Source organism: Schistocerca gregaria, chromosome 9, assembly GCF_023897955.1.
Source record: "Schistocerca gregaria isolate iqSchGreg1 chromosome 9, iqSchGreg1.2, whole genome shotgun sequence".
Classification (NCBI taxonomy): Eukaryota; Metazoa; Arthropoda; class Insecta; order Orthoptera; family Acrididae; genus Schistocerca; species Schistocerca gregaria.
In genome coordinates, this window is record NC_064928.1 from 236,323,685 (window position 1) to 236,351,384 (window position 27,700).

General features: G+C 39.5%; 1 protein-coding gene across 1 annotated transcript in view; it reads right to left on the bottom strand.

The window, feature by feature from the left end:
* Window positions 1–27,700, bottom strand: part of LOC126292248 (sortilin-related receptor-like) — a 177,653-nt gene that overhangs the window by 41,968 nt on the left and 107,985 nt on the right. Inside the window, exons 23-25 of the mRNA XM_049986146.1 lie at window positions 17,548–17,848; window positions 6,718–6,932; window positions 2,872–3,112 (exon numbers count right to left, since the gene is read on the bottom strand). Coding sequence (XP_049842103.1) covers window positions 2,872–3,112; window positions 6,718–6,932; window positions 17,548–17,848 — 757 coding nt within the window. The remainder of the gene's footprint in view (window positions 1–2,871; window positions 3,113–6,717; window positions 6,933–17,547; window positions 17,849–27,700) is intronic.

Below are 27,700 nucleotides of genomic sequence, written 5' to 3' on the forward strand. Positions count from 1 at the left end.
CAGTAGAACGCAGCACATCCATGACAAGTCATTGCAGGTACTATCTGGGAATTCAGCTTGTGCCATTGTTTCTCATTCCCTACTGTTTTATAGATCTTTTTACTGCTGAAGATGTTAGTGTCCCATTCTGTAATAGCTTGTCTAATGACACACTCCCTGACAAAGTGATAGGTGGTCCCAATCACTCCACAATCACTAGCATCTGTGTGTCGTTTGTCATATTTTCAGAAAGCAGCTGAGATATGAACTGTACTGTATAACTCCCTTGGTCAGAAGGACGTATGATATTCTGGATCTCTCTTTTATGATAGGAAGGAACTAGTAAGTTCTCCTCCCTGTTTCTGTCCTGGGTTTTTGCCACTGTCTAGGAATGTTTGCCTTTATTTCTTTATCTGACATCACTATTGTGCCCATTATCACTTATCGTATCATATTTGACCTTTTAGAGCCAATACTGTGCATTTCTCTTTCTTACAGCTACAACAGTACAAGACAGAAGCTGAAAGTGCATGTTTTGTATTGGAGTTTCCAAAACTGCACACAGTAAAGGTGACATATAGTGGCAACACCCTCAACCAAAACATGACAGCCAGGGATACTGCCAAAATGATACAAATGAGGTTACCAAGACTTTACATTAAGGAATTAAAACTGTTCATTCACTTTATGAAACTTTTCTAGATATTTCTTCAGATTAAAATGTAACGTGTGATGTTTTCTGTCTAATAATCTGTCACTGAATGTCATGTACACAGTGCATTCTTATCCTCATCTTTGTTTTATGTTCCGCATAAATCAAAACACAGGTTGTTAATTACTTGGAAGGATACAGCACGAGTAAGGACACACACAAAGGCTTAGAAAATCTCTACTGCAACCGACTAAGCACACCTCTCTGATTAAACACTTGTGCCAAGGTGAACTTGTGAGACACTTAGATTTCTGCTTAATAGTTTAATTGATAGAACATTCAAGTTAATGTGTCTGGCATTATATGATGACAGTTAATTGCCATGAACATTGAAGGTTCTCTGAGCACTTGTTACGTTTACTCTATACAGAAGTAACTGATATAATATTGTCAACTGTGAGCACAGATTAGGTAAGCACCAATGATGAAATGTCATCTGCAGCACCTTTTGTTTCCATTGTGAAAAGGACAGATCCGCTGTAAAGAGGACATATTACTTGCAGACAGGCACAATGGTAAGACTGTTGCACACTGAGGTTTCCACCAAAGCTTTCTTCAGAAAAGAAAGGAAAACAAAAACCTTCATACATGCAGGACACCTGAAGTGCATATGCCTACTATCTACAGCTGCTCTGGTTAGACTGTAGCTGTTGCATTGGACAAAAGTAGCAATGTAGAGCGGAGCAGGCAAGGTGTGAGTTGGGATAGGGGCGGGGGGTGCGGGACGAGGAGGTAGGGGTTTAGGGGGAGGGGATGGAGAGGGGGAGGTCCATATTTTTGCATACTATATTATGTGTTAGTGCAAATACTTGTTTGTGCTGTAGTAGTATTTGTTTGAGGTACTATGCTATGGGCTGCATGCAACATCGCAGTTTGCAAGCACGTCTGTAAGTCACAACAAGTGCTGAAAGGAGAGTAACACAGCACGATGACTTAGAAAGTGCCTTAGAGTATTCAATGTTAAGCTTCAAACAATGGAAAATCCTGGCTGGAGTATCAATAATATTTTGAAAAGAGCACATTGCTACTCACTGTAAAGATGACATGTTGAGTTGCTGACAGGCATAATGAAAAGACTGTAATGTATAAGTTCATGTAATAAAGATTCGAGGTTATATAATCCAGTGAACACTTATTTCCAGAATAATCAAGGAAGCTTGTATGTAACGGTCTTTTCATTGTGCCCATCTGAAACTCAGCATTTCATCTTTTCATAATAGTGTCAGTGTTGTGCTTTGTCAATGAAGATGTTTTAGAACAATAAAATTATGAAGACTTGTGGAAAAATATCTGCAAATCAGTTCAGTGTAATTCTGAAATCCAAACTGGAAGCAAAATCTTATGTGATCATGTAATAAATGTTGGACCTGGTGGTCTTGTGGTGAAGTGCTTGCCTGGAAACCGAAGGGTTGCAGGATGTAATCCCTGTCGGACCATGGATTTTTCAATTTGCCTTTTAACCTAGCATTCACCTCTCAATGATTTGGAGGTTAACCATAAATGACACATGGTTCAGATTACACATCAAACTGTAGGTCCCCTACTCCTAATTGGGTAACTGCAGTATTTTGGGGAAATATAAGTCACTGACCATAAAAAACAACAACTACTACTACTACTACTACTACTACTACTACTACTACTACTACTACTACATAATAATAATAATAATAATAATAATAATAAAGATTCATGATTATATAATCCTGTGGACAATTATTTCCCACTTAAGGAAGAGTTTAGTAACAAATAACATACTGAAGCTAAATATACTTCAAGACCATTTCATGGTTCTACCATCCAGAGCCCCCTCAGTAGCAAAGTAAATTTTTTGTTGCAGTTTATCAATGTTGCTAAAATTCATCTACAATTGTTTTCACAAGCTCCAGGCCAATGTAACTAAATGCTACAGAAGGACAGCTGGCACCCTATTATGGAAATAAAGAAGCTGCAAATGATGTTCAACTATTGGTGGCAACGCAATATCTAATTTCAGTGGGCACCACTGCTTCAGTTACATCTGTGAGGTTCTGTTACTTCTTCAACAGACAGTTTCTTATATGATAATGACAGTGGCAGATACTGTTGAAAGTTGGAATGTGCCAATATGTCTTCCTAGCTAAATCCTAAATCATAACACCAACTCAACAGTTAATGAGACAAACCCAGCAGAAACAGACCTGTGACATTGGACCGAGTAGTGTTCACTGAAGGGACAGCAGGGTATCTGGGAACGCGGGAGCGCGTCTTGATGATGTAGCCGTCAGCATCGGGAACATGCTCCCATGCAACTGAAACTGCCGTCTCACTCACAGCACTGGCACGCAAGTCATTGACGGAGACAGAAACTGCCGATCCGTCAAACTTGATTGTTGCCCCTACAGAATTGTTGCTTCGATGCTCACCATTCCTGGCAATAACCTGAAACATTTATAGAGGAGTGCTATAGAGTTTATTAACTGTAAGCTACACAAAGGATGTATGTATGTAAGAACCACCATTAAGTAAATTTTGCTGTGACTTTCAGTGCCACTGTTTCATAAAACAAGTTTCTTACAACTTTACAATGAGCAAATTAATAAGTTGTGGCACTCATTAAATAAATACAAGAAATGTAAACGTGAGGGGCAGCACATACACATACTGTGTATACCACTTCACTGACAATGTGTCATGTTGTGATATCTAATGATATTAAAGTCCCACTCCACTTCACAGCAAGACAAAAAAAGATATCACCTGTCCTCCAAACTTCCATTATTACCAGTGTCAAAGAGAAAAGGGATCAGTATTAACAATTAATCCTGTACAATGTTATAAGAAAATAATTTTAGTAATTCTGGATCTTAACCCAATTGTCTTGGTATTATCAATGGCAGATACAGTACTTGCTAAAATGCTATGACTGAAAGCAAACTAAACCCAATGAAGATTGTACCATTGTCAATTCTCTGCAGTGAAAATATTAATACTTCTGCATGACAAGGTGACATTATAACATAATGTGAAAGTTGTCTGGAGGGTAGAAACTCCTGTATATCCAATTTGGGAAAAAAAAAATCATAATTGCCATGTGCTGGCCCTGTTTCTGTAAAGATCTGCAGACTCCTACAGAAACATGGCATACAGAGCGTTTTCTCTGCCAACAGCAAAGGTAACAACTCCTTTGTAATGTTACGGCCTTCATAAACAACTGAATCTGCTTGCCAAATTTGCTCTTATCTAGGCACAGATTTCTCAAACAAGCCTGTACATATACCAATGAAGTTTGTCAATTTAACCTGTCTTTTGAAAAAGACACTGTTAATGTATGATATATTCTGACACTAGTGGGAATGGCTACAAATGCAGATTAAGTACTTTTAACATTCATTCTGGCACTTTGTTCAAAGAAGTTGAAAAAGAAGAAGAAGAAGAAGAAGAAGAAGAAGAATGGTGCTGGTCCAGGGAATGGTTCAAAATGAGGAAGAAAAAAAAAAACCACATGAAAACCTGGGAAAAGAAACATTCACCCTCAGAACCTGATGATTACATCAACTTTCTGTGAATGAACTAGCTTGGAGTTACTTCATGTTCACAATGGAAAAGAAGACACAAGTAGGCAAAAAACTTATTCTCTTCGGCGACAGTTCATTTAAGAATCACAATGTGGGAAAATATAGTCTTCATCATCTGTGGAAAAACAAGCTGAAGAACTTTGATAATATATGTGTGTGTGTGTGTGTGTGTGTGTGTGTGTGTGTGTGTGTGTGTTTGTGTGTGTTTGCGCATGCGTGGGGGGGGGGGGGGGGGGCGTGACACCTACCACTTCCACGATCCCTCAACCATTTTGGTAACTGCCACTGCTATTTCATTTTTATCCTCGATTGTAATTTCCGAAGTTGTGGAGACTCACAACACAGCAAGATAAATTGTAATAAAACTATTTTTCACCAAACATATGTGGCAAAACAACACAATGTCCACCATATTGTCATATTTTCTGATGATCAAAATGTCTGCCAAACACATCAAATGCGCTCTCTGTTTGACAAACACATCCAACAGCAATGTACACCGTCAAATCTTTAAAGACAATCTAAGTCACTGTAAGTTTGGTGGGTACCACATTCCTTGTAAATCTGCAGTGCCTTTCATGGGACACACTATTTGAACACTAAGAGAGATGCAGGCAACAGCAGTGACACACCCAACCAAACAACTGTGAAAAATCAGCTATCACCAAGAACTGTCTCGAATATATAAGCATGAAATGAAATATGATGAAGCCATTATAGTGCCACAAATGTCAAGTTTCATGGAAAATGTAATTAAGGAGCTCACTGTTCGCAAACCTGACAAAACGTGATGAACTTTTCAGTTTAAGCAAGCTATCAACACCTCAACTGCTAACTCGTCCATCAAAGCTGAAAAATGCTGAGTGAATGTGTTTTTCACAGAATAACTGCACTGGGTTTGGAAAAAAAAATGCATATCAAAAGCAATAGCAGATGCCAGGAGTCAAACTCACAATCAGCTATGAATAACAGTATGACACCGACAAGACATCACAGTCTGGTTGGAGTCCAGACAGTGAGTACACACAACAGCTCACAGCAGCTGCACAGGACTACTGGGTCAGTCACCTAAATATCATGTGGGAAATGTAATCTAAACTGGAATTAACATCCAGGAGTACAGCACAGCAAAAAAACCTGGGACATAACTGCTTCAGAAACATTTTATAGTTTGCGTAAACAGACAAAAAACACACACACACACACACACATTCCCCCCCCCCCCCCCCCCCCCTCTCTCTCTCTCAACACATGCCAACAATAACAGGGTGCCACACAGATTGAATCAATCTCACCCCTTGCAGCAAAAATAACACACCAAGGAACTCCAAACCTTTTAGAAAGTCATATGAGGAGTATATGTGGAAAACATTCCAAGTGCCAGATCTCACATTTGTCAGGAGAACTAAATAATAATAATAATAATAATAACTTTTCCTGCATAAATTATTTGTATGTAGAAAATTGAGAAGTTTTCTGATACTCCAGAATTATGGTGGCCACCTCATCAACACAAAAAATAGAAACTAGAAAACAGATACTTCATTACGAATGTTCCATACCAGGAAACTAAGTGCAATATGGAAGTTTTTGTTCCGAACTACATTAATACAGAGGCATTCCATTTTACTTTACTATTACAGAAATACAGCTGAAGTATTTTAAATTGTAGAACTGTAGTCAATGAAAACCACCCCTCTTTCCTTTTACAGTTTTTTTGAATGAGAATAACAAAAATAAATTTGCGAGAAAAGTCATTCAGTACTGACTTCCCTTTCTCACAAATTCCATTCTTGAAAGCAGTTGTTGCAAAAGTTTGCCAAAAATTCTGTGCTGTTGAGGTATAAATGGCAACAGAATCAATAGATCTCTCTGTTTCAGAACTGATAAACCTGTCTAGTCTTTCAGATGAAGTGTGGAATGGTATACATCTTCAAAAGCTGTTCCTCTTTTGAACACATTGACATTTTTCCATTCTTCTGTTTCAAGGCAATAATTTTCAGTAGCAATTTGAGATGGATGGTTATGGGACTCTGACTTAACACTCTGAACTAACGACAATGTTTCAGGAGCATCTGTACAACTGAAAAAGTCAGTTTTACATATTGGACTGCCATTCGGAACTTCCAAGGGAAGCACTGCTCAGCATAACAGTCGTGACCCTTCTAGTAATGAATGTCCAGAAAATTTCCCCCATGATTTGGAACCTGAACTAAGTTCAGGGACAATCAATAGAGTAATGGGAACATAATAGCACTAAAAACTTTATGGATAGAAGAAATTAAAGAAATGAAATAGAAAACTATAAATAAGTAAATAAATAAATGACATGACTTGGAGCAATTTCTATTGCCACTGTTGAAATAACAGAGGGAAACAGCAATTTCAAAGTGATATGGTTGATGCATAAAAATTCAGTCAAGCCACATTAAAACATAATGACTACAACGAAAATAGGAAGAAACTCACCCAGAATGTGTACTTCTTTCCGACCTCGAAGTCAGAGTCAAAGAGAAGAGAGGTATTTGGTGCTGGAATCAGCCTATGCAACGGAGGAACAGGTGGCGACATACACACTTCGTACGACATTAAGCGACCGTTGGGTTTCTCTGGCTCACGCCATGTTATTAGCACAGTTTGACCATTCAGTTGCTTGGCTGTGACATTTACTGGTGGCGATGGTACTGCAAAAAATTACAACATAATGAGTTTGTGCTCAACCTGGATCATAAATATGTGAAACAAAAACAATACAGGATAAATTAATGTACAGCTTGCGAGTTTGGAGCAATTATAATAATATACAAGACGAAGATTAATAAAACTTACATACTGCAGGAATGGATTCCTAAATGGAATTGGAGGAAAAAAGGGACTATGAACATCTATCCAGAAATGCATCATTGCCGCGGTAGACAGTGCTGACGAATGAGAGCTCCTCTTAGCATGTGCAGTGTGTTCCTTGTGTGTTGCAGGCTGTGAGGGTGACACAGATACCGTAAGCAGCAGAATGGTCTAGTATTCGTCAGGAATAAGTTGAGATGGTACTGGTGTACGGCCAAGTGGATGGAATCTGTCAAGAGGTTGGATGGCTGTACCGAAACAAGTACACACACAGACAAGAACCACATCACACAATATTTCAGGTCCCTTTTCTGCGTTTTTGTGATTGTGTGTCCTTTCAGACAGACAAATGTGCTGGTCGGTGGTGGACTATGCATACACCAGATTTGGAGGAACAGGTTCTACACAATGTTGAGACAAACCCCAGTACGAGCACCCGGCAAGGTGGCCGCCAACATGGTGCAAGCCAAAGTACGGTTATGTGTCTCCTGCATGACAACCACTACTATCCCTAGCACCTGCAATGAGGAGTGCAGGGATTATCAGTAGTAGGTTTCTCTCTTACAGGAAGGATTTTGCCCATGGTTTTTACACCAGACCATAACAATTGTGGGATTTCAGTCATCAGTCCTCTACACTTGACAAACCATTCTGCTGCTGAAAGAATGCTATGTCAATTACACAGCCTGCAATTCACAACAAACATGTGGCACACAGTCAAAGGAACTGTCATCTGTCAGTGCCATCATCTACCGTGGCAGCGATGCATTTTCAGACAAATGTTCATGGGACCTTTCTTCCTCCATTTCCAGTCAAGAATCTGACCCCACAGTTTTTCTATTTTATTGATGTTCACCCTATGTAGTGCTTCTAAATTCTACATGCAATCCTACAGTATCCCTAGAAGGGGTATTTGGAAAGTAACCTTTATTGGAATATAAATAAAATACTGGAAAGAGCAAAGTAATTTTATTACACAAATCCTTAAGCTGTATCTTTCTATTACTTCTCTATGTTATCACTCAGATTTTAACATGTATCATATCTCTTAATGAAACGACAAATTCAGTCTGCATGAAATTCTGCCACCCCAGATTGCAGCCATCCCATGATAGATTATCAGTGTCATAGCATTGGAAGCCGAGGGTCTTTCTCGTGTGCATGAAGATATGGATATCATTTGAATTCAGTTCTATCGTGGAAGGTCCTTGTTCAACTATGCCTCCCCAAGCAGAGACAACAATCCTGTGTGTTTGCCAGACTGAATGTGTGTAAACACTGTCACATAAAACATCTATAATCGAGAAGTGTCTCGATCATTTTGAATGCCTCATCTAAATCTACATCTACATATACAAACATACTTCACAATCTATAATATGGTGTGTGGTGGAGGGTGTCTCGTATAACTACTAATCATTCCCTTTCCGGCTCCACCTTTGCAAATGGGACAACAGAAAAACAACTCTCTATGCTGCTGTGTGAGGCCTAATTTCTCATCTTATCTTTGCAGTCATTAAGTGAAATATACATTGGCAGCAGTAGATCGTCCTGCACTCAACTGCAAATACCAGTTTTTCAATAATGCTTCAGAACAAGATCATCATCTTCCCTCCGGGGATTCCCATTTAAGTTAATGGACTGTCTCTAGTACTCCCATGTTGATCAAACCAGTGAGTCAAAAATCCAGTAGCACGAACATGAATTGGTCCGATGTTGTCCTTTAATCAGACCTAGTAAGGACCTCCCCCCCCTTCCCCCCCGCCCCCCATGAACCATGGACCTTGTCGTTGGTGGGGAGGCTTGCGTGCCTCAGCGATACAGATAGCCGTACCGTAGGTGCAACCACAATGGAGGGGTATCTGTTGAGAGGCCAGACAAACATGTGGTTCCTGAAGAGGGGCAGCAGCCTTTTCAGTAGTTGCAAGGGCAACAGTCTGGATGGTTGACTGATCTGGCCTTGTAACAATAACCAAAACGGTCTTGCTGTGCTGGTACTGCGAACGGCTGAAAGCAAGGGGAAACTACAGCCGTAATTTTGCATGCAGCTTTAGTGTATGATTAAATGATGATGGCGTCCTCAAAATAGTCCCCCATTCGGATCTCCGGGTGGGGACTACTCAAGAGGATGCTGTTATCAGGAGAAAGAAAACTGGCGTTCTACGGATCGGAGCGTGGAATGTCAGATCCATTAATTGGGCAGGTAGGTTAGAAAATTTAAAAAGGGAAATGGATAGGTTAAAGTTAGATATAGTGGGAATTAGTGAAGTTCGGTGGCAGGAGGAACAAGACTTCTGGTCAGGTGACTACAGAGTTATAAACACAAAATCAAATAAGGGTAATGCAGGAGTAGGTTTAATAATGAATAGGAAAATAGGAATGTGGGTAAGCTACTACAAACAGCATAGTGAACGCATTATTGTGGCCAAGATAGATACGAAGCCCACACCTACTACAGTAGTACAAGTTTATATGCCAACTAGCTCTGCAGATGACGAAGAAATTGAAGAAATGTATGATGAAATAAAAGAAATTATTCAGATAGTGAAGGGAGACGAAAATTTAATAGTCATGGGTGATTGGAATTCAAGTGTAGGAAAAGGGAGAGAAGGAAACGTAGTAGGTGATTGGGGCTAAGAAATGAAACAGGAAGCCGCCTGGTAGAATTTTGCACAGATCATAACTAACACTTGGTTTCAGAATCATGAAAGGAGCTTGTATACATAGAAGAACCCTGGAGATACTAAAAGGTATCAGATAGATTATATAATGGTAAGACAGAGATTTAGGAACCAGGTTTTAAATTTTAAGACATTTCCAGGGGCAGATGTGGACTCTGACCACAATCTATTGGTTATGAACTGTAGATTAAAACTGAAGAAACTGCAAAAAGGTGGGAATTTAAGGAGATGGGACCTGGATAAACTAACTAAACCAGAGGTTGTACAGAGTTCCAGGGAGAGCATAAGGGAACAATTGACAGGAATGAGGGAAAGAAATACAGTAGAAGAAGAATGGGTAGCTCTGAGGGATGAAGTAGTGAAGGCAGCAGAGGATCAAGTAGGTAAAAAGATGAGGGCTAGTAGAAATCCTTGGGTAACAGAAGAAATATTGAATTTAACTGATGAAAGGAGAAAATATAAAAATGCAGTAAATGAAGCAGGCAAAAAGGAATACAAACGTCTCAAGAATGAGATCGACAGGAAGTGCAAAATGGCTAAGCAGGGATTGTTAAAATGTTAAATGTGTTAAATGTGTTTTATTTATCTCATAACGTACAATATTTCAGAACATATGTCTGATGTACAGGAGACACGTCAAGGTTACAATTAGCTTATTTACAATTTTGTCATACTTACAGTAATACTTTGTGAAGAATTTACTTACTTAAAATTTGTCAAACTTATAGCATTTACATCTACTATAACTATCAGAAATTTTTATTCCATTTTAGGGATCCAGTATCACTTCATCCTTCATGAAATCTTCCACAGAGTAGTAGCATCGTTTAATTAGAAAATCATGTAACTTGCTTTTTAAAATATTTACCTTCATACTCATCATGCCACACCCTTTTATAGAGTTGTGAATTTTCATGGCTATATACTGAGGAGTCTGAGCACGCAGTTTTAAGCGATGAGAGGTGAGCATAAAGTTTTCTTTATGTCTCGTGTCATACGAGTGTTCAAAATGATTTTTTTTGAATAGATCAGCTCTCCTGCGTAGGAAAAGAATCACCTCAAGGATGTATAGAGAGGGAACAGTTAATATTTTTAGATCTCTAAATAATGGTCTACATGATGCCCTCGGCTGTGCAGAGCACATGTTGCGAACGATTCTTTTTTGCAATTTTAAGATCCGTGTAACGTTTCCAGAGTTTCCCCAAAAAATTATGCCATATCGAATAACTGATTCGAAGTAGCTATAATACGCTATTTTCCTGGTGGCCATATCAGTGGCACAGGCTAAAATTTCCATTGCAAAAGCAAGGCTGTTTAATTTATTTGCTAGATATTCTATATGAGAATTCCAGCTCAAAGTTTTGTCTAAGTTTATTCCCAGGAACCTGACTGAGTCAAGTTCTTTCATTTTTTGATTGTTGTGAGTGATACAGATTTCTTCAGTTTTTGACTTTTTGGATTTAAAACTCATCATGTGGGTTTTTGAAATGTTTAGCCTTAAGCCATTTAGACTGAACCATGTTTCCAGGTTTCTTAACGTATTCATGACACAATGTGGTACATTTTCAGAATTTTCATTTTCAATTAGGGCAGAAGTATCATCTGCAAACAAAGTTAAATGAGTATTTATATTGAGAGGCAAGTCATTTACATAGAACAAGAATAAAATGGGTCCAAGAATTGAGCCTTGAGGAACACCTTGTGTGACAGTTTTTCCACACTGAGAAGTAATCTGCTCCATTTGATGTGATTATTACCCTTTGCTTCCTCTCCGAGAGGTATGATTCAAACCATTTCAAAGCAATATCCCTTATTCCATACCTGTTGAGTTTGAAAAGCATGAGGGCATGGTTTACAGAGTCGAATGCTTTTGTAAGATCACAAAATATTCCTGCGACCTTAGCTTTCCTATCTAGTGATGAAGTAATTTTTTCAATAAACTCATTTATTACATCTACTGTGTTTTTGACTTGTTGGAAGCCAAATTGGTTTGGTGAAATGATATCATTCTGTGTGATGAAGCTTTGTATCTCTAAAGCAGCAATTTTTTCAAATATTTTTGATATGACAGGAAGTATAGAGATGGGGTGATAATTTCCCATATCATCTTTTGAACCTTTTTTATACAATGGTTTTACTTCCGCATATTTCAAGAGATCAGGGAAGTAACCGTCTTCAAAGGATTTGTTTATTATGAGAGAGAGAGGATGAGCTATTACGTTGTAAACTTTTTTAATTATTTTGGTGGGTATCCCATCCCAGCCAGCCGAGTTTTTGTCTTTCAAGGAAAGTATGATATTTTCAACAAGTTTTGCTGAGACTGTGTTGAATTTTTTAAGACATTCAGTGGTATTGTCTTTTAACCCAAAACTATTTACTTTCTGCTCATAATTTGCTATGTCTAAATCAGATTGTGCTAGAGGACAAATGTAATGATGTAGAGGCTTATCTCACTAGGGGTAAGATAGATACAGCCTACAGGAAAATTAAAGAGACCTTTGGAGAAAAGAGAACCACTTGTATGAATATCAAGAGTTCAGATGGAAGCCCAGTTCTAAGCAAAGAAGGGAAAGCAGAAAGGTGGAAGGAGTATATAGAGGGTCTATATAAGGGCGATGTATTTATGGACAATATTATGGAAATGGAAGAGGATGTAGATGAAGATGAAATGGGAGACACGATACTGCGTGAAGAGTTTGACAGAGCACTGAAAGACCTGAGTCGAAACAAGGCCCCCGAAGTAGACAACATTCCGTTGGAACTACTGACGGCCTTGGGAGAGCCAGTCCTGACAAAACTGTACCACCTGGTGAGCAAGATGTATGAAACAGGCGAAATACCCTCAGACTTCAAGAAGAATATAATAATTCCAATCCCAAAGAAAGCAGGTGTTGACAGATGTGAAAATTACCGAACAATCAGTTTAATAAGCCACAGCTGCAAAATACTGAAACGAATTCTTTACAGACGAATAGAAAAACTAGTGGAAGCCGACCTCGGGGAAGATCAGTTTGGATTCTGTAGAAATACTAGAACACGTGAGGCAATACTGACCTTACGACTTATCTTAGAAGAAAGATTAAGGAAAGGCAAACCTACGTTTCTAGCATTAGTAGACTTAGAGAAAGCTTTTGACAATGTTGACTGGAATACCCTCTTTCAAATTCTAAAGGTGGCAGGGGTAAAATACAGGGAGCGAAAGGCTATTTATAATTTGTACAGAAACCAGATGGCAGTCATAAGAGTCGAGGGGCATGAAAGGGAAGCAGTGGTTGGGAAGGGAGTAAGACAGGGTTGCAGCCTCTCCCCGATGTTATTCAATCTGTATATTGAGCAAGCAGTAAAGGAAACAAAAGAAAAATTCGGAGTAGGTATTAAAATCCATGGAGAAGAAATAAAAACTTTGAGGTTCGCCAATGACATTGTAATTCTGTCAGAGACAGCAAAGGACTTTGAAGAGCAGTTGAACGGAATGGACAGTGTCTTGAAAGGAGGATATAAGGTGATCATCAACAAAAGCAAAACGAGAAAAATGGACTGTAGTCAAATTAAGTCGGGTTATGCTGAGGGAATTAGATTACGAAATGAGACACTTAAAGTAGTAAAGCAGTTTTGCTATTTAGGGAGTAAAATAAGTGATGATGGTCGAAGTAGAGAGGATATAAATTGTAGACTGGCAATGGCAAGGAAAGCGTTTCTGAAGAAGAGAAATTTGTTAACATTGAGTATAGACTTAAGTGTCAGGAAGTCATTACTGAAAGTATTTGTATGGAGCGTAGCCATGTATGGAAGTGAAATATAGACGATAAATAGTTTGGACAAGAAGAGAATAGAAGCTTTCGAATTGTGGTGCTACAGAAGAATGCTGAAGATTAGATGGGTAGATCACATAACTAATGAGGAAGTATTGAATAGGATTGGGGAGAAGAGGAGTTTATGGCACAACTTGACCAGAAGAAGGGATCGGTTGGTAGGACATGTTCTGAGGCATCAAGGGATCACCAATTGAGTATTGGAGGGTAGCGTGGAGGGTAAAAATCGTAGAGGGAGACCAAGAGATGGATACACTAAGCAGATTCAGAAGGATGTAGGTTGCAGTAGGTACTGGGAGATGAAGAAGCTTGCACAGGATAGAGTAGCATGGAAAGCTGCATCAAACCAGTCTCAGGACTGAAGACAACAACAACAACAGTAAGGACCCCAACACTAAGTCAGCAGTGGTTGCATTAGTGTTCTATATGTGATCTCCTTTATAGTGACCAACGCTTTCCTAAAATTCTCTCAATAAACCAAAGTTATGGAGAGGAAGGTTTAATATGTGATGGTATAGTAGGAAAATGGAGTGGGGGGGAACAAATGAAAGAGGAAGCTGCCTGATAGAATTTTGCCTGCAACATAATTTAATTATCGCTAACACTTGCTTTAAGAATTGTGAAAGAAGGTTTACTGTACATTGCGATTTTAAAAACTTAATCATCTGCGAGGGCTACATATATGATCATGGCCATGTGCACAAAATGCTTTTTTCCTACAAATGTTTTGTTTCTGACCAATCTTTGTATAATGTGCTACATTTTATCCACCGAAATTAAAACTTTTCACGATGTTCCATATCATAATGGGCACTTTTGTAACAAAAAAAATTTGAAGACCAGAAGATGAAAGCAAAGTCTGTAAAAACTGGTTTTCAACAATGCTGTATTTATGCGGTCTTGGCTATAGAAAGATTTTTGTCAAGTAAAACAGATCACTCCTACACATTACTCAATATCAGAAATTTTAATCAAGAAAGTGTTTGTTTGAAGTGTCATTACTAGTGCGGTACTGTGACTTATCTCTGATAACACAAGCACAGAATTACAGCAGTAATGTTTTAACTAGTAGGACTGCACTCAACAAAAGTCATTCCTCATATAAGAGAAGAAAAAAACTAACTGCAAGGGGAAGTACCTTTCAATAAAGGTGTATGTTTCTTACACAACTCCATTCTTGGGACAAACACTGAAAAGTTTCTTGTAGAACTCGCCATGCTGTTGACAACGAAATGGCAACATCGTCAACAAAACTATGTTTTGCAGCTTATTAACTTGACTGGTATTTAAGAAGAAAGGTTTGTTGTATGTCACCCACTGCCTTTCCTCTTTAGAGCATATTGATATTTTTCCATTCTTTTTTAGAGTAAAAAATTTTAATAACTATTTCAGGTGGATGAGTATGAGACACTTTGATCATAATGCATTTGTTGATCTTATGTGCCTGCATTGACAACAATGTTTTAGCAGCATCTTCCAAATAAAAAGAGTCAGTTGTATGCATTGGAACTACATTGACTGGATGCATAACTATAGCTGACTCAACACTCTTGCATGAATCTTTTTGAACCCATGGCCTCCTCACTTTCTTCATTTCTACATAATTGCAAAGGCTCTGTCGTCACTCAAAAACCGGTGTTCACATAATAAAAACTTGCAAGTTCTCTCTTCAAACTGTCTCAGGCTTACCAGAAACATCATTAAATACAGACTTTGCTATTTTTATTTTTGCCTGCACAGTTACATAACCAGATGACATGCTTCTTACACGCAAGCAAAATTAGCTGCCTGCTATAATAAAAACTTAAATTATCTCCTTCCATTACATAGATGTTTTCTGGTACAAACAAAAGGTTACATGCACACTGATTACCACACAAACAATGAATGAACTAAATGGAGGAGACCTCGACACATTGCACACTGATTGCCACTGCTTGGCACAAAGACCATACACCATCCAGCAACAAATGTTTGAAACACTTTCAGCACAATTTGGCACCCGTGACAAGCCTAGGGACATGCCGGCATGTTCTGAGAACACAGCACTAAAGCACATTTTCTGAAAAAAATTGGTAATTGTAGCCTGTTCCATCTTCACAAAAGCCACCTTTTTCTTGGTGTTCCTGTCCCTCTCTTTCCTTTAAGCCTATAGTCTACAAACTGTCCTCATTCTTTCAATATGCTTTGTTATTTGGTATTCTATTTTTTCATGCATGTAAAACATATTTCGTTCTTTCCTTATTTCAGAATTCTTTATATGGTCTCTACAGCACATCCGTTTACTTAGCTTAAAAAACAAACACCTAAAACCTAAATTATTCTTGCACATGAACAAAATAACACAGATGAAAATTTAAATAAAAGAAGATTTTAATGATAAAATTAAATTCAAGCAAAATGAGTAATAGAAGTAACAACTGCAACAACAGAAACAAAAATGCAAATTAAACGGAAGTAATTAGATCAAAGTAAACACACAAAAACAATTAAAAATCACATGGACAGAGATTACAAATTGAAAAAAGAATAAAAGGAAGAAAAACTTGAGAGCAAATCAGAAAGGTAATACAATGATTAAAATGGCATAACAAATGACTAGAAATGAAAACTATATATTTAAAACAATCACTTGATTATAAATACTGATACCAGTTAGCTCAGAAAAAAAATGTCGAGGATTATAATCCACAACCTTCAGCAAACAAGTCAGATAACTCAACCACTAAGCTACGATACAGTTTTGTAATCTGTTCTATTAGCAAGGTTCTTGTGTGTCTTAAGAATTTCTGAAATTCTTTTTGTCTATTACTCGCGAATGAGCCCCACCAGTGTGAATGGCTGTAGGGTGTGAAACCTGGACCCCTAACCTACAGCACCATACTGTTGTTGTGGTCTTCAGTCCTGAGACTGGTATGATGCAGCCCTCCATGCTACTCCATCCTGTGTAAGCTTCTTCATCTACCAGTACCTACTGCAACCTACATCCTTCTGAATCTGTTTAGTGTATTCATCTCTTGGTCTCCCTCTACGATTTTTACCCTCCACGCTGCCCTCCAATACTAAATTGGTGATCCCTTGATGCCTCAAAACATGTCCTACCAACCGATCCCTTCTTCTAGTCAAGTTGTGCCACAAACTTCTCTTCTCCCCAATTCTATCCAATACCTCCTCATTAGTTATGTGATCTACCCATCTAATCTTCAGCATACTTCTGTAGCACCACATTTCGAAAGCTTCTATTCTCTTCTTGTCCAAACTATTTATCATCCACGTTTCACTTCCATACATGGCTACACTCCATACAAATACTTTCAGAAATGACTTCCTGACACTTAAATCTATACTCGATGTTAACAAATTTCTCTTCTTCAGAAATGCTTTCCTTGCCACTGCCAGTCTACATTTTATATCCTCTCTACTTCAGCCATTATCAATTATTTTGCTCCCCAAATAGTGAAACTCCTTTACTACTTGAAGTGTCTCATTTCCTAATCTAATTCCTTCAGCATCACCTAACTTAATTCGACTACATTCCATTATCCTTATTTTGCTTTTGTTGATGTTCATCTTATACCCTCCTTTCAAGACGGTGTCCATCCCATTGAACTGCTCTTTCAAGTCCTTTGCTGTCTCTGACAGAATTTCAATGTCATCCGCAAACCTCAAAGTTTTTATTTCTTCTCCATGGATTTTAATACCTACTCCGAATTTTTCTTTTGTTTCCTTCACTGCTTGTTCTATATATAGATTGAATAACATTGGGGAGAGGCTACAACCCTGTCTCACTCCCTTCCCAACCACTGATTCACAGCACCATATAGGTGGATCCAAAAAGTCATTCTCACACTTGGGGACCTCCATTTCTAAGAGGGGAACCCAAATGGGATTTGGAGATCAGTTACTTTAGGAACAGAATATGCAACTGTCGAGATATAACAAAATGATGTGGATACACTTACTGCCTTCCTGTGTCCTCATAACTACAAAAGCAGCAGGTGGGAACGCCGCTCCTGACTTGAGGCGGGCGTACACAGTCACGTTGTACACGCTGTCAGGGACCAACCCTTCGTAGATCACCGATGACGCATCCGTCCAGCCACGGCTGTAGTTGTGCCACAAGCTGCTGTTGACACGACTTACACTTGGCAGGTACTCAACTGACAGATTCCTCCTGCCGAAAACTCTTGACACGTCTATCGGATCCCACGCGATTCGCAGAACGTTGCCCAACGAAGCAGACCCTCCCGTGATTGATAAAACCTGCAATCAAATAATGATAACTGTGTGAGCAAGAAAATGAAATCATACATCCTGGACTACTTTTAACTCTCTCTCTCTCTCTCTCTCTCTCTCTCTCTCTCTCTCTCCCTCCCTCCCCCCCCTCCCCGTGTGTGTGTGTGTGTGTGTGTGTGTGTGTGTGTGTGTGTGTGTGTGTGTGTGTGTGTGTGAATATTGTCGTCATCGTCACCACTATACCTATCATTAACTGATTTAGCTCCCCAGTACTGAGTTCGGGTGTCTCTGCAATTTCTCCTTCAATCAGGACCGGTCTAGGGTGATACTCAAGCAGCTGACTCCAGGGGTCATCCACAGGTCTCTGTCCACCACACTGATCGTATTCCTCTGTCTCTTCCTCATTCTAGCACCATCTTTGTCTATCGGGCATTATTTCTTCTGGCAACATGGATAGCCCACTGCCATTTCATAGTGACTGTTGTGTCAAGGTCTCACACATTGATCAAAAATTTACTTTTTTTTAATAAGTACCATCTTTGATATGAAGGTAGTTTAATGTCTTCTGGACACTTTCCAGCCTAGTTCGATGTGTTCAATCTTGTATTTATGTCATATTTACCAGCTGGCCAAGATAGATGTATTTTCTGACAGTGTCCAGAAGTGTGTTTTTGAGTTGTTTCCTACCATGTTTCATTTATTAGACATAACTTTTGTTTTGAAAAGGTTCACATTCAGTCCCACTGCCTGACACTATCACAACATCTGAGAAGTGTCTGTGGTTCTAATTATTTGCCAAAAATATGTCGTCAACTGCAAATCTTTGGTCAAGCCTCTTTCCTCAACAACACTAATTGCTTTTTCTTCCCAGTTCAATTTGGACATTGCCATTTCCAGGACAGCAGTGAAACATTTGGGAGAGATGAGCACCTCATTTCAGTCCTCTGTAAATTGGAAAATAACTAACGCTGAAAAAGTTTCATATACACACTGCTGGATTTTAACATGGGCCACCTCCATGCCTTGCTAATGTAAGTCTTGCACAACAGCAGGATGGTTAACTGAAACAAGGGCATTTTTAAAATTACAAAAGCATTACATGGACACATCTGGTATTCAGTTTTTCCATTTATCACTTCCTGGTGAACAAAAGCGTAATCTTGCACACTGAAGTTGCTGTGGAATCCAGCATGCTCAATGGACTGAGCTGTGTGAGAGACACAGCTTATACGATTTAAGAATAGTCTTGTACAAAACTTTGTACAAAAACAGAATATGTTTACACGACAATAGCCTTTTGAGCCATGAATACTTCCTTCCTTGGGAGCAGTACTATTTTTTTTTTTCCACGGTGCTACGATTAATGCACCGTCAACAGACAAAGCAAACTTTCACAAGAGCTCGTAAGTTTCCTCACCAGAAAACTTATGAATATCAATAGACAACTCATCATAATCAGGAACAGTGCCATTTTTTAAGGTACCAATAGCGTATTGGACTTCCTGATGAAGTATGTCTAGAACTTTGGGTGCAGACGGGGGATCACGTAACGATGTAATTAGTTCTTTAGTTTTACGTAAGGATGACTGTAAAAATTACTGATGAAAATTAAAATTTCCTTTTTCCTGGTAAGCCTACCATCATCTCCATCTATCACAATAATAGATCTTTCCCTCTCCTTCCCTCTTTCCTGATGAAGCAACCGTTGGGTGCGAAAGCTGAATTTTGTGTGTATGTTTGTGTGTCTATCAACCTGCCAGCGCTTTTGTTTGGTAAGTCACATCATCTTTGTTTTTAGATATATTTTTCCCACATGGAATGTTTCCCTCTATTATATTCATATCACAATAATAGAAAAGTTCAGAACCCCACTCATGATGGAAATATATTACATCTAATGGCAACAAATTGTCCTGATCTCTTTGAAGATAACCACACTGAAACTGGTTCAATTTCAATGATTTCATTTGTTTTTCAACACCACTGACACTAATACTTATTCCACTCATCTTTTCAGTGGTATGAGGATTAAACTGGAGCAATTCCCGGGTGTTTTCCTTAGTAAACGAACATTTGAAACTTGAGGGAAGCATTTCACCTTTTGCTTTGCAACCTTCAATTTCAGCTCTCGTCTCATTTGCTATGGACTGGACACTAACTTTGATGCCACTAACAGCCTTTACATAGGACCAGGATTTCTTTGGGTTCTATAAAAGATCACTTAATATTCTCCTTCTGTAGACATGTGGTGTATTACACTCGACAGCCAAATGTGTTTCATTCAGTATATCTCTATCTTTAGAAGTTTCTTTACGACGACTGTATACCATGTAGGTTCCCTACCATTAAAAACTGTTCTACTCGGTACATATCTATCCACTACATGGACAACTATTCTTTTAAACTCGAGCCAGAGTTCCTCTACATGCTCCCGACCTGTGCTGAAAGCTTTAAGTTCCTCATTGAGATATGACATTACAGATTTTTTATCTAGTTTACTGAACATGTATGTCTTTCGGCTTGTTTTCATTGTCATTTGTTCTTTGGTAATCACTGCTGCCACAACCATGTCAAGGTTACAGGTACCCATTTCGGCATGGACATCCTCAAACCTCCAGTATATTTCCATCGTGCGGAGTTCCTATCTATCTATTCTAGCTAGTTTTCAGAGAAGGCACTCAGTAATGTTTCATAGGATGTCTTATCACACACACCATTATCAAAACTGCAATTTTCCCTATTGGCTGTTGGATGATTAAAGTCTCCACCGATGACGACAGTGAGACTGGGGAACTTATGTACAAGTGCACTGAGGTTTTCTCTGAAGTTCTTGGTGAGACAAGGATCCAAATGCTATTTGCCCACCTCTGATACTGCGCCTTGCCCAAAAAATCTCACGTGTACTTGCAGCTTCAATTTCTACCTCGGTGAATTTGAGATTCTTGTCTACTGCGACAAATACACCACCCCAATTTCCCATTTGCCTATCTTTTCAATTCACACTCAAATTTTCCCCAAAAATCTCACAACTCTCAGTTTCTGGTTTCAACCACCTTTCTGTACCTAGTATTATGTCAGCTTCACTGCAGTTCACGAGCACTTTAAACTCTAGCACTTGCCGCAAATGCTTCGGCAGTTTACCATTAGAATTTTAATACTCTCACCTGTGGGAGGCATTTCTTTTGATCTTACATTGATAGTTATGCACTTCCTTCAATGAGGGGCAGGGGGTAGAGGGATGCTATCTTCTGATGATTATACATTGCACAAATTAATGGATACTAAGCTTTGGAAAGATTTGTTACCAGACAAAGTACTTTGATAACCAACAAAAAAAAAATATATATTTTACCGAGTACAATATTTTTTTAGATAAGACATGATAAACTTAAAGCAGTTACATGAAAAGGGAAAATTTTGTCAATTTTGAAAAAGAGCTCTGGACCTGGCACTGTAGATTTAAACCAAACAGTAATTTCTGATTTTTTACTCTCATTTTTGGCATTAGGTAGAGACTTCAAAGCACTCTTCTGTTGCCACAGAGAGGGTGACAGTATGACGACTGACTGCAGACATTACTCGAGGAAATGTCGCAATTTCGCACCCTAAAGCTGCTAAGTAATTTAAATCATGAAACTTCCTGCTGATTAAAACTGTGTGTCGGACCGAGACTCGAACTCGGGACCTCTGCCTTTCACGGGAAAGTGCTCTACCAACTGAGCTACCTAAGCACGACTCACGCTCCATCCTCACAGCTTTACTTCTGCCAGTACCCCGTCTCCTTCTTTCCAAACTTCACAGAAGCTCTCCTGTGAACCTTGCAGAACTAGCACTCCTGGAAGAAAGGATATTGCGGAGACATGGCTTAGCCACAGCCTGGGGGATGTTTCCAAAATGAGATATTCGCTCTGCAGCGGAGTGTGTGTGAGTCGTGCTTGGGTAGCTAAGTTGGTAGAGCACTTGCCCGTGAAAGGCAAAGGTCCTGAGTTTGAGTCTCGGTCCGGCACACAGTTTTAATCTGCCAGGAAGTTTCATATCAGCGCACACTCTGCTGCAGAGTGAAAATCTCCTACTGGAATTTAAATCATGCCATTGTGTAAGTGGTTTCTTATTCATGAGAGAGTATTTCATTCCTTTCAACAAGTTTCACTATAATGTTGTACAACATGTGAAGCACTGATGACTGCAAATGAAGTAGGTAAATGACACTAAACACTAAAGGGCAATCTGGAGTAATTAGCCTACACGTCACAAAAGATGCTATAAATATTTGCTCTCACAGCTCTAATTCTTTACAAAAGCTCTGTGGTTTATATCTATGTACACAATTTACTGAAAACCTCTTTTGCACTGTTTGGTAGTAGACCACAATGGAAGAGGATGGGAGGCACTGACCATTTTACATCTTGAGCAACAATAAATCCATTTCCTATTATATAAGACGGGAATCAAGCGAATATAAACACCACGGCTACCAATGTGTCCAATGAGCGAAAAAGTGTTCCTTCATTAGACACAATGGTAACCATGGTCTAGTATTCACTTAATTCTCTTCTTATATAATAGGAAATGGATTTAATGTTACACAAGACATAGAATGGTCATTGCCTCCCCTGATCTTCACAACAGTTTGGTTCCTCTCAACCAGAGATCTGTTCCCTCCTTTATCTTATCCAAATTACTCCTATTTCATCCCTAACACAAGCAGTTCCCAAAGCTGGAGCTTTCTTCTGTCTCTCTCTCTCTCTCAGCAGTAGTTAGAATTTTTCCTTCCGGAATGCACGCACGACTCACGCTCCATCCTCACAGCTTTACTTCTGCCATCACCCCATCTCCTACTTTCCAAACTTCACAGAAGCTCTCCTGCGAACCTTGCAGAACTATCACTTCTGGAAGAAAGGATATTGCGGAGAGAGCCATCACGTGTGTCTGTAGTTTCTGCTACATGGCTTTAGTATGTCTGATACAGTTTCCAGTGTGAGGTGACAAGCTATTTTCACTGCTGACCCACATCGTCTTTTCACCACATGTTGTGTGCATCAGCAACTAACTCTACATTTTAAAAGTTATCATTATAATTGTTAATATATATGTTTCTCTGTGAAGCACAATAGTCAACATCTTCACAGAAAAATGTTTACGGCTGCCTATGAAACCACAAATGTACCAAAGCTTGCATTTAAGAGACGAGTTGAAAAGCAAATCAACAGCCACAAACGTCTTTCTTCGGGGTCCAAAAATATGGAAATTGCATGGGGGGAGAGAGGAACTGTATGCAGGGCACACAACAGCTTTCCAGCAAAACTTCTGCAATGTACTCCAAACCATCTTGGCAACATGTGGGTGGGCCTACATGTTGCCAGAGTTCTTTCGATTATGCTGGGATGCCCACACACACCCTCCACACAGTCTTGCCCCACGTGATTTTTGGGAGACCTGAAGGGTCAATCTCGCCCAATGTAATTTCCATATTTTTAGGAACCTCAAGAAAGACAGTTGGAGACATGCAGTTTAAAAAAGTCAACACATTTAAGTATCTAGGCGTGGACATCACTTCAAGAAATGAGATTGAATTTGAACTGAAGAAGAGATTATGGGTGGGAAATGCGTGCTACTTCTCACTTAACAGATTACTTTCATCACAGATATTGTCTAGGAATTTGAAGATTAGAATACACAAAACTATTATTCTACCAGTTATGCTGTATGGGTGAGAGACTTGGTCTCTCACTGTGCAAAATGGAAAGCTGTTTCAAGTATTTGAAAACAAAATTTTCAGGAAAATTTTCGGAACAAAAAAGGACGACATTAGTGGAGAGTGGTGAAAACTGCATACCGAAGACGTTTACGAACTCTATTCAAGCTCCAACATAATCAGTATTATTAAATCACGTAGGCTGCAATGGGCGGGTCACATAGCTCGAATGGATGAGGGCAGGGCAGCACGCAGAGTACTGCTAGTGCACTTAGAGGGAAAACGTCCTGTGGGGAGAACAATGTGAAGGCTGATTTGAGGAGCCTAGGTACTGAAGGTGAATGGAAGAAAATAGCCCCAGGCAGAGACAGATGGCAAAAGGACGTTGCTGCGGTAATGGACTCTCAAGTCCGGTATGACCAGTGAGTGAGTGTGAGTGAGTGAGTGAGTGAGTGAAGAAAGACATCTGTGGCCATCAATTTACTCTGGACGAAGAGGTGCATGCTTCGATACAATCATGGTTAGGTAGGAAACTGCAAACATTTTTCCATTAAAGCACTGACTGTCTTCTCTCACAGTGGGACAAGTGTATTCATGGTTATGGTAATTACTTTTGGAATAATAAACAGTTTACTTACTTTTTTCTCTCTCTCTCTCTCATTTTCATTTGACTGTATCTCATACATAAAGATAAGTTTTAGCACTGTTCTTGAACAATTTACTTTAAATTTTTACATGATAGTCAAACATTCAGATAAAGGCTAAACATTTTTTGAAACAACAATGTATAGGTTTTCTGTTAAAACTGACTTTGAGAAAGAAAGTGCTGTGCTGTGCTGTGAGAATGTGTGGCTTCCCTTTCTTTCTGGCAGTCAGTTTTAACTACAAAAGAATGGCTTTTGAACCATGAAACAAACTGTTTCTCCCATATATATTCTCTCTCTTCATAAACAATTTTAAATAAGAATTGTATACACAACTAAGTGCTGTTTAGTTTTCTTCCCATTTTCAGTTTTAACAGATAACAGGAAAGTTGTATTTACTTCTTATTGGCTTATGATTAAAATTCGGCTACAAAATCTGAATGATCTGAATCTTTGTAATCCTGCCAGATTGCAGATTATAACGATATGAAATACTGTCACTGAAGATACTATCCTGACAGATCTGGCAACTGGGAAGGCCTCTCTCATATCCTGTAGAACGATAATATGAACCAGTTTATCCATTCATTTTTGGAGATGTCGATTCCCAGTCAACATTCAGTTTGCAAAGACAATAAACAAGGCTCAAGGTCAGAGAGGAGGAGATGGAGGAGGAGAGGAGGAAAGGAACAACAATGTATAGGGGGAAGGAGGAGATGGAAGAGGAGGGAGGAAATGAACACAGAGGGGGAAGGAGGGGATGAGGAGGGGGAAGGAAATGAACACAGAGGGGGAAGGAGGGGATAGGGGAGGGGGAAGGAAATGAACACAGAGGGGGAAGGAAGGGATGAGGGAGGGGGAGGAAATGAACACAGAGGGGAAAGGAGGGGATGGGGGAGGAAATGAACACTGATTGGGGGAAGGAGGGGATGGGGGAGGAGGAAGGAAATGATCACTGAGAGGGGGAAAGAGGGGATGGACAGAGAGGGATGGAGGGGCCAAATGGAGGAGGAGGAGGAGGAGGAGGAGGAGGAGGAGGAGTAGGAGGAGGAGGAAATCAATAGACAGGTGGGGAGAAGGAGATGGCAACATATACCCAATTACCAAACATATTTATCAAATTGCAAAGCACTGCCAGGTTTGATAGTCATGTATAATGGGGGCACCTGTATCAGCCTGATGAAAAATCTCACAAATGAGGAAAGAACTAGAGTTTCAATGAGCTTTTTAAAGGTGTGCTTTTGTCTCATACCTCTTCCAGTTTTTCCTATTCCATGTGATAAGCAATATTTCTTTTATATCTCAAATATACTATCTGATAGTGGTGTATCCGAACACCTACTAGTGGACATTAATATGGGGTGCGTCAACACTCTGCTTTTATGATGGCTCGAACTCTGCTGGGGACACTTTCATTGACGTGTCAAAGTCTGTCAAGTAATGGCAGCCCATTCCTCTAGGAGAGCTGAAACCCGAGGCAGTAGTTACGCCGGATGCTGGGGTAAGAAGCAAAGTCAAAATTTTGACTAGCCGCAAAGGTGTTCCATTGGGCACAGGTCAGAACTCTGGACATGCCAGTCAATTTCAGGAATGTTATTGGCCCAATAAAACCACCATTGTCTCTGAATTGTTCCTCTACTGTTCACAGTACACAATGCTGTAAAGTTTGTTCATATTGTTCCACATTTAGCATTTTCTTAAGAGTGGTAAGGTGAAAGCAAGCTAACCACGAAACACCCCCCCCCCCTTTTCAGTAACACCTCCTCCTCCTCTATAATTCACTATTGATGACACATATGTCGGCAGTTAACATTCTCCAGGCATTCATCAAACTCAAACCCTGCCATTGCATTTCCTTAGAGTGTGTTATATTCATCACTCCAAATATTTCCAGCCATCCTCTGTGCAGTAGCATCGTTCTTTACACCACCTCGAGTGTCGCTTAGCACTGACTACAGAAATGTGTAGCTTATGAGGCACAGTTCGACTATTGTTCCCCTTTATTTCTGACTCCCTAAGCACAGCCAGTGTGTTAGCTGGACTGCAACTGGCACATTCAAACTCACGAGTGATTTCTTCCACTCATGTCATCCAATTTTTTACAGCCACTCTTCACAATGCTTGAAGACCCCTATCCCTCAGTACACGAGGTCTGCCTTGTCTAAGTTTATCTGTGGTCGCTCCTTCGCATTTCCACTTTACATTCACATCACCGACAGTCAACTTGGACATCTTCAGAACGGTTGAAATGTCGCTGAGGGATATGTTGTTCAGGTGTCACAATGACTAGTACACATTTCAAGTCAGAAGTCTCCAGACTATCTCATTCTGCTGTTACCACTTTTGTACAGGCAACACAACACTCCTTGACTCCTTTTATACTTGCGGGCCCACCTTTCACGAAGTCTAGGTGTCTATTTGGCATTGTCTAGAGGTGCCCAGATGGTTTTGTTCAGACAGTGTACCGTTAGTACAATTTTAAATGTGATAATAGTAAACACAAAAAATGGTGCTCCATGGGGGCCATGATCATAAAGCACATAAAAACACATTTCAGCCTTATCAGAGAAATTGTTTTCACTTTTAAATTCCAGTGCCACAATGAAAACAATACTAAAATGTAGTATGAAACTTTCATCCTGTGGTGGAGTTTTTATTGAAATGGATTGTCCCATAAAACTGTGCACCTGTCCAAGATTCTGCCAGGATTGTGCCATTCACAAACAGTGCTCTTAACAATGAGCTACCTCAGTGCAACTCGCAGCCTGCATCACTGCTTCAAAATCTCTCTCTCTCTCTCTCTCTCTCTCTCTCTCTCTCTCTCTCTCTCACACACACACACACACACACACACACACACACACACACACACCTAGAGATGGTAGAGGATCCTTTAATCACACACTATGTGTTTTTTTAGTTGGTAAGAGCATTCCGTGTGTGTGTGTGTGTGTGTGTGTGTGTGTGTGTGTGTGAGAGAGAGAGAGAGAGAGAGAGAGAGAGAGAGAGAGAGAGAGAGAGAGGAGGGGATTGTCTAGGTGGACACAATAAGAAACTAGAATTTTTTTTTTAAAGAAGCAACAGGAAAGCTAGGCCTTAAGGATGGAGGGGGACAGGGAACTGGAACAAAGTGGACACTCAAGAAGAAAAGAAACAACATCTCAAAGAAGGAAAGAATTGTGGGTCCAAAGGAAACTGAGTTTCAAACAAAGAAGCAGAAACAATGTTGTCTTATCATGTCCTCATAGGGTTATTCAGAATTTAATGATAATAATAATAATAATAATAATAATAATAATAACAATAACAATAATAGTAATTTACTACTACTATGTCTTCATGTGGCTTGAAGTATGCCATATTACTAATGCATTACTAACTTGCGGGCCCCCTAACCTAGCCCAGTAATCCTGCTGAGGGGAAAGAGGCCTACACAGATCATTTGTGGTTAATCTCCGCATCATTAAGAGGTCAAGCTACATTTCTCTCTGAAAAGTTGTGTGGTTTCACTGGAATTCGAACATCTGACCTCTCAGTTTC